At 41.0% G+C, this 11,529-nt stretch overlaps 1 protein-coding gene across 2 annotated transcripts; it reads right to left on the bottom strand.

The window, feature by feature from the left end:
- Window positions 1–2,078: 2,078 nt before the first annotated feature.
- On the bottom strand, window positions 2,079–11,522 carry GMNN (geminin DNA replication inhibitor). Of its 2 annotated transcripts, none has more exons than XM_077769580.1 (7): window positions 11,400–11,522; window positions 9,940–9,997; window positions 6,049–6,126; window positions 5,349–5,496; window positions 4,756–4,838; window positions 4,339–4,449; window positions 2,079–2,490 (listed from the first exon to the last, which is right to left on the bottom strand). In XM_077769580.1, the coding sequence occupies exons 2-7, from the start codon at window positions 9,988–9,990 to the stop codon at window positions 2,329–2,331; spliced, it is 633 nt and encodes a 210-aa protein (XP_077625706.1). In that variant the 5' UTR covers window positions 9,991–9,997; window positions 11,400–11,522; the 3' UTR covers window positions 2,079–2,328. The 2 variants fall into 2 exon arrangements, with proteins under 2 accessions (XP_077625706.1, XP_077625705.1); XM_077769579.1 differs by lacking the exon at window positions 11,400–11,522 and adding an exon at window positions 10,851–10,891.
- Window positions 11,523–11,529: the final 7 nt, after the last annotated feature.

The following is an 11,529-nucleotide window of genomic DNA, read 5'->3' on the forward strand; positions in this document are numbered from 1 at the left end:
TCCAGCCACTTAATTTGTTTCTAGTTGCCTTGGGATTTTCTTATGTAAATGAGTTCTTTTTCCTTCCTGTAATTAGCTTTATTTGGCTTGAGTGCACCAGGCGGAGACCTTGAAATGAATTCGTAATAATTGTGGTCCATTCTTCTCTAGTTCATGACCTTACAAGTTTCTAAAGCTTTGCCATTAACCATTCACCATGTGATGTTAGGCATAGGGAGATAGCTTTTATCAAGTTACAATTTCTTCTTTTCCTAGCTTAAGTGTTAAATTGTATCAATGGTGTTTTATCAGGATTACGGACTTTCTTCCTCTTCAATCTGAAGAACTTCAAGCGTGCACGAATACTAGAACAAACTTGCATTCCTGGGATAAACTCCCAACCTGGCCATCGTGTTTTATCTTCCAGTATAGAACTGGATTAGATTTACCATTTTATTTAGGATTTTTCCATCTACATTCCCCCCTCCATCCCCTTTCATGGGCCATTCTGGTTATTTTTAGTATGTAATACTGTTAACCTTACAGAATATATTGACAAGTTAGTTCAGTCTAATCCAGGCTTCCCACATAATGGTTTTCCAACTGATTCTTAACCTATTGATGTCCTTACAGAAGCTCTCCTGAATTTTTTAAGCCAATGTCAAAAAAGTCCTTTTAACTTGCCAGGCGTGACTTACCTGACTGTGTCTTCAAGGCATTTCACTAAGGTGTTCTGACTTTGGGTACCTAATTGAAAATCAGACTAGTCATCTGAAGGTAATTCTTCCAAATTCTCTGTCAACTAGGGTCACAGTTCCCAGGTGCTAGAGATTAAAAAACCCATCACCTCAAGTTTCCTCTTGAAATCCATCCTTAGAACCACACCAAGGTCTTTAGGAAACTGATTTGCTTTCTACCAAGATTCTGGTTGTACTTAAATGGAAGCATACAGCAGGTTCTCTTACATGGTTCCTTCACTCAAATCATGGAGATTTGTCCATGTTGTTTATGCCAACCGCTACTAGTTTTTTTAGTTTGTTTATTTTGAGAGAGAGAGAGAGAGAACATGAGTGCATGAGTGGGGGAGGGGCAGAGAGAGAGGAAGAGAGAATCCCAAGCAGGCTCCACATATCAGTGTGAAGCCCTATGCAGGCTCAGTATTAGAGATAAGAACATTCAAGTTTTCTAAGGATAAACAACTTGCCCCAAGTAGGCCTTTAAAGCTTGACCTTGCTCACTGCCAATCTGTACAAAGGTATTTGTATGCTTCTCACAGAACATATTCCACCCCTAAGCTACATACTTTATCAACAATTTTCTCTGTTCTTCAAAACAGTACCTGTGGGAAACCTCTTAATTCACTCTACTATTACAACTTATTAAATATACAGACTCCGTACTATACCATGTGAAATGTATGAATAGAAAGTTTCAGAACTTTTTATATCATTTTAGCTTTTCTTCTCCCGCATCTTTTTAATGGTTTATTGTCAAGTTGGTTTCCATATAACACCCAGTGCTCATCCCCACAAGTGCCCTCCTCCATGCCCATCTCCCCCTTCCCCTCCCCCCACTCCCATCAGCCCTGTTTGTTCTCAGCATTCAAGAGTCTCTCATGGTTTGCCTCTCTCCCTCTCCCCCACCATTTCCCCCCCTTCTTCTCCCCCATGGTCCTCCGTTAAGTTCCTCCTAATCNCCCCGCATCTCTTAAGTAGAAGCTCACCTGCCACCCTCCCCTCAAAAGATGACCACAATCATCTACCACTTGAAGCTTCCAAGAAGAGTCTAATTACACTAGACAACTGAGCCTCTACCTGGCTAATCTGCTCCATGTGGGGGAGCTTGATACTGAATTCTCCTACTCCATGATCAAAAGTACCAAGAATATCTGGAAACCAACAGGCCCTAGAATGAGCTTGAGGTACAACCAAATTTCCAAGTAAAAACTTCAACTATCTCAGTCTAAAAAGGGCCACATTCATTTTCTCCTTGCTTCCTCCAAGATCGCAGAGGGACAGAAAACCATATAAAACCATAGAAATAGACAGGTTTTCTATACAGACGGCTTATACTTCATTCTTCCAAGGTACACACGACACTCAACAAGAGACTGAAGTTTATTCATAATATACACAAGTCATGTCTGACAACTGGGAAAATGCTATTTACATAAAACATTGCAGATTTAAAATACATAGTATTTGTATTTTAATACAACAGGGTCCCAGGATTCAAACAAGGAAGTTTGATTCCCACTTTGCATTATACACTTGTCTGATCTGCTACAAACAACTATAGTGGAGGTAAACTTTGGCAGTGTATTTCTCAAGAGTCAGGAATTAATGAATCTCATACATGTGGCTTTGCGTCTGTAGAGGAAGGTGCAACTTCTTCAGCATGTGTACCAATTTCTGAGTCTTCCGCTGAAGAGTCCTCTCCTGTTTCCTCTTCAGAATCAAATTCTTGACTATTTGGTGATTCCAAGTTATCCAGAGGTCCATCATGCAGTCTCTTTCAAAAGAATAAATGAACAATTTATTGCAAATGCTTAAAAGTCCAAGTCCACTAGCAGTATGCTGATCTAATTGACCCTCAATGTTCTAATGAGGTCCTTTTCATAATGCTTCTCCATTAAATTCACCTACAATCAGGGGCGCCTGGGTGGCTTAGTCGGTTGAGCGTCCGACTTTCGCTTAGGTCATGATCTCGCGGTTCGTGGGTTCGAGCCCCGCGTCGGGCTCTGTGCTGACTGCCAGCTCAGAGCCTGGAGCCTGTTTCAGTCTGTGACTCCCTCTCTCTCTGACCTTCCCCTGCTCACGCTCTCTCCCTCCTAGAAATAAATAAAACATTAAAAAACAACAACACCTACAATCAAATGTTATATCAAAATCTCCACCATGATAAACCATATTTCATAAAGCCACAGTGCTTAATAATTTGCTCATTTTTTTCAAGTTTATTTATTTTGAGACAGAGACAAAGTGTGAGTGAGCAGGGAGAGAGAATCCCTGGCAGGTTCTACACTGTCAGTGCAAAGCCCAACAACAGGCTCGGACTCAAGAACTGGGAGATCATGACCAGAGCTGAAATCAAGAGTCAGATGCTTAACTGACTTAAGCCAGGTGCCCCCTAATTCACTCATTTTTTTTTTTTTTAAAGCACTGACATGCTTTCACAGTGTAATTCAAATCACTACTTCTCAAGCTAACTATAGTGAAGGACCAGGTTTTCTAATTCCAGTCTGCTGTGAACCAATACTTTCATGGCAGTTAAGAGAGCTCTTACCAAAAAAAAAAAAGTGAGCTATTACAGTACTTCCAAATGAAACTTCAAACATTAATTCTGTCATGGCTTTAAAATGTAAGCAATTTGGTAAAAGACAAGCTTTTATTTGAAAAACTTTCTTCCTACCAGCACGATGGGGTTTTTTTTTTGTAAAAAGGAGTAAGTTTAAGACCTATTTTTTTAAATGTTTTTGAGAGCGAGAAAGAGAGAGCACACACATGCATGAACAGGGGAGGGGCAGAGAGAGAGGGAAACACAGAATCTGAAGCAGACTCCAGGCTCTGAGCTGTCAGCACAGAGCCCGATGCGGGGTTCGAACCCACAAACCACAAGATCATGACCTGAGCCAAAGTTGGATGCTTAACTGACTGAGCCACCCTGGCACCCAAGACCTATTTTTCAGTTCAAGACTGTAAAATAACAATTATCAAGCTAATTTTTTTAAAGTAACCTCTACACCCAACGTCGGGCTCAAACTCATGACCCTGAGATCAAGTCACATACTCACTCTACTGACTGAACCAGCCAGGTGCCCAGCAGGCTAATTCTTATAAACACATTAGATTCTTCCAAATTGAAAAGTCAGATAAGACTACCAAACTTATATAGTGCACCGATTAACAGTTTTATAAATGACTGAATGTCACACTGGTATTAAAGTTAAATTAAAGCCAGTCTAAAAATCTGAACTGTAAAATTTTTTCCATAAATTTTTCACGTGTAAATGTCTTTTTATATTTCTACAAGAAAGTAGCTGTTCTGCTGCTTCACGATAATCCCTACAATCACTGGGCTCTTCTCAAGTGCAAGGACTTCCGAAACTTTCATTGTTGTAACTCCTTATCCTCATATCAAGCACACAAAGCGTGCACTATCATCCATTTTACAAATGAGGAAAATGAAGGCCTGACAAGATATAGAACTTGCCAAACTTAACAAACTTTATGGTGTGAGGCAGGGAGGGGAGACTCAAACCCAGGAAACTGGATTCCAGAGCCCAAACCCTTACTGATTACACTACCTCCTCCCGTCAAAACAGAGGATTCTGCGTCAGGTGAATGTCGAAATACCTACCTCTATCACCTCTGCCATATACTGTACATGTTCTGCTACTTCCGCCAATTCTTTATTTTCCTTTTTCAGGCGGGCAATCTCATTGTCCTTCTCTTCAATCTCTTTATGAAGCTGTATGACATAAGCAGAGTTCAGTATTTCATACATTTGCCATGCTCCACACCCAACCAATACGCCTCCAGGTACGTATCTGATACACATGCAGCACGAAGCTTCCTAACAGCACAGCTACCTTCGGCTCTGGCCACAGTAAGCTTCTTTCCTATCACAATTCTGATGCCTAGCTCCTTTCTAATTAAACTTTTCTTAGGCCAGCATTAAAGCTAATTTATATCACTCTAACCAAACATGTTAAGCACTAAAAAGAAAACAGTCCTCAAATGTTAAGAACTGCCACAGATTACATTCAGCACATACTTTCTCATTTTCCTGAAGTGCTTCATGGAGAGCCTTCCTCCGTTTTTCTGCCACTTCTTTCCAATATTGCGAGGATGGATTTTCTAAAATAAATCAATATTTTACATATAGACCTTGAAGACAATTCCTGTTATGTGATGCTGTAAAAAAACATTAATTTTTTCTACTCCACAAACTCTTCCACAAGGTTGATGAAGCATCCCTGGCTTTCCTTCGTCTCCGCCGCCATCCCAGTAACAACTAGGACACGCGCCCGCCTCCCTCATTTTCTGCCACACTTGAATCCTCTTCTTCAAATCCATTTGCTAGATACTCTTCTAATGAAAAACTGATCTCCAGGTTTTATAACCCTTAATTAATTACTATCCTTTTCTTTACTATTTCATCCTTATTTAGATCTTAACAAACAGTAAGGCCTGCCCAACTTACAGTGTATGTATATTTACAACCATAAGAAATTTTAAATTACCACATTTGAGGAAAATATCTAACTATGTCCCCAGATTAAGAGGCTATGTGCAGAATTCATAACTGCATGACAAATATTTACCTTTATTAGGAAACTTAAGATAAAAGTCATCCATACTACATACCTGCAATCATGAAATCGAATGCTTCTTGAGTAACTCCACTAACATCTTTACTTTCGCTGTGTTCTGGGGCAGTGACCCCTCCGCAGCTGGCCTTTTTGGATGCTGACTGGTCGTTCCAATGTTTCCTTTTGGACAAGCCTTTAACCAACTATCATGAAAATATATACATCAGTCTCATTTATTTTGACTTAATGAATGAAAGTTGGGTGGTGTGGGCAGTCCGTACGTATTAAAAATAGGGCACTCACCTGTCCTTTTGATATTTTTGGATCTTTTAAATAACTACACATTTTAAAACTATGAAAATGTATAGTTATTTTAGAAATTTTATTTGCAGTAACTAGATTAGGCTTGCGTCTAAGGCTTAGCTGAAATCATGTTTACTGTTTAATCATGAAGTACTACAGAAAGACAGTAATTTCAAACTTGCAAGTCTAAGAGCCCTCACCAGTGATTTTATCCTGAGTCTAACATTTTATTCCCAAAACATCAAACATTACTGCTATAGGCTGTTCAGAACTTACTATATCGTCCCAGTCCTACCACAGGTATTCATACCAATGCTGAACTTCCGAACCTGAACTACCCACACGCCAACCACCGGTGTGAGAAACATGCAACTGTTAGTCTGGAGTTACTTCCAGGTTTCAGTGACTGAGGCAGGATCAACGGTACCCCATTGCAGCCTGGTAGCACATACCTCATTTTCTCTTCCAACGAGAGCTCCAGCTGCAGAAGGCTGAATCATCTTCAGAGTCCTTCTTGGGACAGGACTATTCTAGAAATCAACATAATTTATTATCTGGTTACTGAGTTGCTATATGGGTTGTTGTTCTTTTATTCCTGCTATAATTTAGGAAAAAAGAAACATGAAGAACACTAGTATTTGTTCTGCTATATAATTTTATTTTAGTGCCCTTTTTAAAATGTTTATTTTTGAGAGAGAGAGAGAGAGAGAGAGAGGAGTGTGACAGGGTGGAGGGGCAGAGACACAGGACCTGAAGCAGCTCCAGGCTCTGGGCTGTCAGCGCAGAGCCCAATGCGGGGCTTGAACTCCCCAACGGTGAGATCATGACCTGAGCTGAAGTCAAACACTTAACCAACTGAGACACCCAGGCACCCCTGTTCTGCTATAATTTTATAATGCTGCATATGAACAACCCATTGGCTTATTCAACTAGCAAACCTGTTATCTCCCTAAAATTATAACAAAGTTTGAAGAAATCCGAAGAATGGCTCATATTACCCAACCTGGACACGAGCAGCTTTCCTCCTTCCATTTCAATATATGCTATTACAGTCATTTCTCAACTAATTGTATCTAGTTAAAACGAAAATACAACAAAATTTCTAAGCTCTAATACTTCAAACCATATGTAATGAATTCTAGTAAAACAGGAGTATCTGTATTCCCTCTTAAAAAGATCTGCCACACAGAAACTAGAAATGTACCAAACGTCTCAGCATTTACGGTAGAAACCCACGGAAGAGGTAAATTGGGGAAAAAGGTTAATTATTTACTATGCAAAATAACTTCTTCCCCTAATCAAAAGGATTCATCTCAGACTTCTGTTAAATAGTGAATGTTCCCTAACACACTTGTATGTATTTACCAAAGGGATATAATTTTCTTTTTTAAAATGTTTATTTGTGTGAAAGAGTGTGAGTGGGGAAGGGGCAGAGAGACAGAGGGAGACAGAGGGTCGGAAGCTAGCTCTGCACTGAGAGCGGGGCTCGAACTCAAGGACCGTGTGAGATCACGACCCGAGCCAAAGTCAGAGGCTCAGCTGACTGAGCCATCCATCCAGGTGCCCCAGGAATATAATTTTCAAGAATACTTTACACAAAACCAAATACACGTGTAAGAGGACCCGAATGCAGAAGCAGTTTTGCTCAAGCCTATTCGTTAGGAGACAAATGGCCCGTGAGGTACTGGAAAGTGCCCAGGCTGCAGTTTTGGAGAAAATAAGCCCTTCCTTAAAATATGTAAATAGCTTTCTGTAGGTTTCCTGATCTGAAAGCCCTGTTTTTACAAAAAATCATTAGTTATGCTGCCACCACGGGATAGCAAACAATGGTGAACACTCAAACAAGGGCAGCAAGAACCTGACACCAAAGCAGCGTGAGAAAGGCTCGGACTCCCGGAACCCCGCTGCAGTTCGCGGAGGGAGCTCGCTTTCCCACGGTAAGGTTCCTACCGCTGATCATTATCTCCCAAGAACAAATGCCAACTACTCTGAGAACAAACATTACACCAACCCTGCAGATGTAGTTTAGATTATAGATTAGTCACCAGCCTGCAGACAAATAGAAGAAAACCTAACTTTGGATCCTTACAAATGGGAGGTGTTAATTGATTTAAACGCTTGCTACTTATGATGGCCAAAGAAGCCAGATAACTCACAGCCAGAACAAAAAAGACCATTGTCAAGATTAATTTTCATACGTGTAAGCATCCTGCCCCAAAGATGTAACATTGCTATTGTCATTTTCTTTACACAGATTATACACTGAAGTGACAGACTCTTTAGAGCCAAAATGTTCTTAGACATTAACAGCCCATAATCTTTTTATAAAACAATTCGAGATTCTGTGAACCCTTCTCTCTCTCAAAAAAAAAGCACAAGAGCACTACTCACATGGAATTTCGCATACAATTAATTGGTAGGGAATCCATGAGCAACCATAATTCACTCTTACAGATCTAGATTTAAAAAAAATTTTTTTTTAACGTCTTAATTTTTTTAGGAGACAGAGAGGGATAGAGCGGGAGCAGGTGAGGGGCAGAGAGAGGGGGAGACACAGAATCCAAAGCAGGCTCCAGGCTCTGAGCGGTCAGCACAGAGCCCAAAGTAGGGCTCGAACCCACGTAAACTGTGAGCACGACCTGAACTGAATTCGGACGCTCAACCAACTGAGCCACCCAAGCGCCCCTCACAGATCTAGTTTTGGNTAGGGCTCGAACCCACGTAAACTGAGCACGACCTGAACTGAATTCGGACGCTCAACCAACTGAGCCACCCAAGCGCCCCTCACAGATCTAGTTTTGGTCCAATTTTTTTGTTTTACAGAGATGTAAACCAAGGCTGAGATGCTAAATAATTTGCCCAAGGTCACAGTTTTGGAGGCTGAATCAGAACCAACCAGAACTCTAGTCCCTTTATATACCAGATAGTTTTACTCTAGCCAGTAAACAGATTCTTCTTTAAATAGAAGGATCTGCTGAAATCTGGGATTTGCCTCAAAATACTTAGGTGACTTAAGGAGGCGTGAATGAAGATGTAGACGAAACAAACTGGCCGTATACTGATAACTGTTAACGGAGACCTTTATACTGCTGACTATTTTGGAGTATTTGACAATGTTACACCAATTATCAATGCACAGTATTATTTAAGAAAATAATATAAGGATACTGACTAAGGCAAGGTAAACCACCTATCGGAAAGCATCTGCTATCATTTATGAAAGGCTTTCATTTACTCTATTTAACTTGATTCTGCAACCTGATAGATTTCCTGAAGATGTGGTCATTCTCAGGAACCCTCTGCAGCTAAGTTGTGTGGCAAAACCTAGTTAAGTTGTAAATTCAGCTAGAACCTTCGAAGCAAAGTCAGTTAAAATCACAAGTTCAAAATTAAACTCTTCCTATAATTAGAAAAATAAATATTTGGGATAAGATTTCCAGTGACAGTATTATATGGGGATTCAAGAAATACAGCAAAACCAGCAGGTTAGATGGTAAAGAGCATGAACACATTCTGCAAACATGTGTAATATAAGGCAAGGGGCGTCTCTGTGGTCAGAGACACAAAGGATTTTAGTAAAAATCATTTCAGAAAATGGAGGAGTGGAAAGAAAGCAACAACAATCTTATTTACAGAAAATCCTAAAGAATCTACTAAAAAACTGTTAGATCTAATCAACAATTTCAGCAAGGCTGCAGGACACAAGTTCAAATGCAAAACATAAAAATCACCTGTTTTCTATACAGTACTGATGAGCACACAGAAAGTTTAATTCAAGAAACAATTCTATCTACAACAGCATTAAATATAAAGTACCTCGGAGAAAGTTAAACAGAAGGAGTAGGAAACTCAATACTCTGGAAATTTCAAAACAGTATTCAAAGAAATTTAAAGATGACCTAAATAAATGGAAAGACATCACACATTCATGGATCATAAAACTTACTGTTCACCGTAATTAATTTTTTTAAAGGCCCTCTGTTGTTACCTGTCCTCTGGCTAAAAGTTCGGTGCCTCAAAGTTTATAGAAACTACAGCCAGGTTAAATTTTGCTAAATTATGTCACAACTAGGAGTGCCTGTGTGGTGCCTGTTAAGCGCCCCCAACTCTGGATTTCAGCTCAGTCACGATCCCATTCATGGTTTTGTGAACTTTGAGTTCGAGTCCCATGTCGGGCTCTGTGCTGACCCTCTGCTTGGGATTCTCCCTCTCTCTGCCCTCCCCTGCTTAAGCTTTCTCTGTCTCTCTCAAAACAGCAAACTTAAAAAAATTTTTTTAAATTACGTCAAACTACTTCTAACCACATGCTTTCTACAACAAATAAAAATGATTCTAACACATACCTTTATATTCTCTTTGATGTCTTCATGTTTCTGCTTCATACTGGGATTCATGATACACCTGGTGAAGGAAAAAAAGTTGGTAATTCATAAACAGAAAATGGCTTGCACCTGAAAGTGGAGTCAGCTTTTTTTGTTGTTGTTGAAAATACTTCTCACAGAAATCCTGCTACTGTATGGCGGATCTTATCTCCCTGCACCCAAACGCAGTCCTATCAATGACCAAAGTGACTAACGTTAGTGACTCTTAATATCTGTACTACACACACACCCACACACACACAAATAATTCAGGTTGGAAACATCTTGTTACAAAAAGAAAAGTATGTATTCTAAACAGTTTTACAAAACACTATTCTGTCCTCCATTAAATACAGGGTTCAAAAGGATCTGAGAAACGGTCACCAAGAGAAGCAAAAATGGTCACCAAATACTTGGGTACGCTCAGGTCTATCCTTAAGAATAGCATTCTAGGGGCCTCTGGGTGGCTCACTGGGTTAAGTGTCCAACTCTTGGTTTAGACTCAGGTCAGGATCTCAAGGTTTTGTGCTGTCCCCATAGAGCCTGCTTGGGATTCTCTCTCTTCCCCCCTCCCCTACTCACTGTCTCCGGGTCTCTCTTAATTTAAATAACTTAAAAAAAAAAAAATAGCATTCTAACTTCACGGTTTCGAAGGCAGCTTTAAGCAGTAATAAAACTGGCTCTGGTAACCAGCAGTTAATAGTGATTTAATATCCAATCAAATGAGATTCTGTATTTACATCTGTAGGGAATGCTGACCCATCACCATGAACTGAGTGAGACACTGAGGGAAGGAAGAGGGAGAGAAAGGGATTATGGGATGTGGTTAACCAGACCAAGGGGCCAGCACTCACTCCAAACCCAACCTTTGACGGTCCTGGACGTGTCTATACCTGCCAAACAGATCTCCCTGATACATGTCTATGCCTGCCAAATAGAGGTCCCTGATTTGCTGGTGTCTGCCTTTACTGAGTGCAGTGATTTCAAACTAGGACACCTCCTGGGCCCCAGCACTCACACAGCCCGTTTCTAGCCTACTGCAGGTTAGGGAAAGGCGCGTGGGGACCCACGACCCTGAGCAGTGTTTACTCTCCGAGCGAGGGTCGCAGCCCGGGATCCTCAAATCATTTACTCGGTCATGAACACTGTTTAAAACAGAACGGAAGAGGGGCGCCTGGGTGGCTCAGTCTGTTAAGCATCCGGCCTCGGCTCAGGTCAGGATCTCGCGGATCGTGGGTTCGAGCCCCGCGTCGGGAGCCTGTTTCAGATTCTGTGTCTCCCTCTCTCTCTCAAAAAGAAATAAATAAAACGGAACGGAAGAGACGAGAAAAGAGAGTGCACGGGCTGCTTCTTAAACTTCTAATGTCCTCGTTTGGCTCCTAAACTGCGACGTAAACGGTCTTCAGTAGGTGTCGGGGTTACAGCAGGTGAGGGCCACTGACCCAAGTGCAGTCCTTCACGTGTTTATCTAACGGTGATCAGCACCCTGCACCCTCGCCTCTCCGGCATAGGAAACGCTGATCAAGGAGCCCGAGACGCCGGGGTCCCCAAGCCGGGAACGCAGGGTCCAGC

This window comes from Crocuta crocuta, unplaced genomic scaffold (genome assembly GCF_008692635.1).
Source record: "Crocuta crocuta isolate KB4526 unplaced genomic scaffold, BGI_CrCroc_1.0 scaffold145, whole genome shotgun sequence".
NCBI lineage: Eukaryota > Metazoa > Chordata > Mammalia > Carnivora > Hyaenidae > Crocuta > Crocuta crocuta.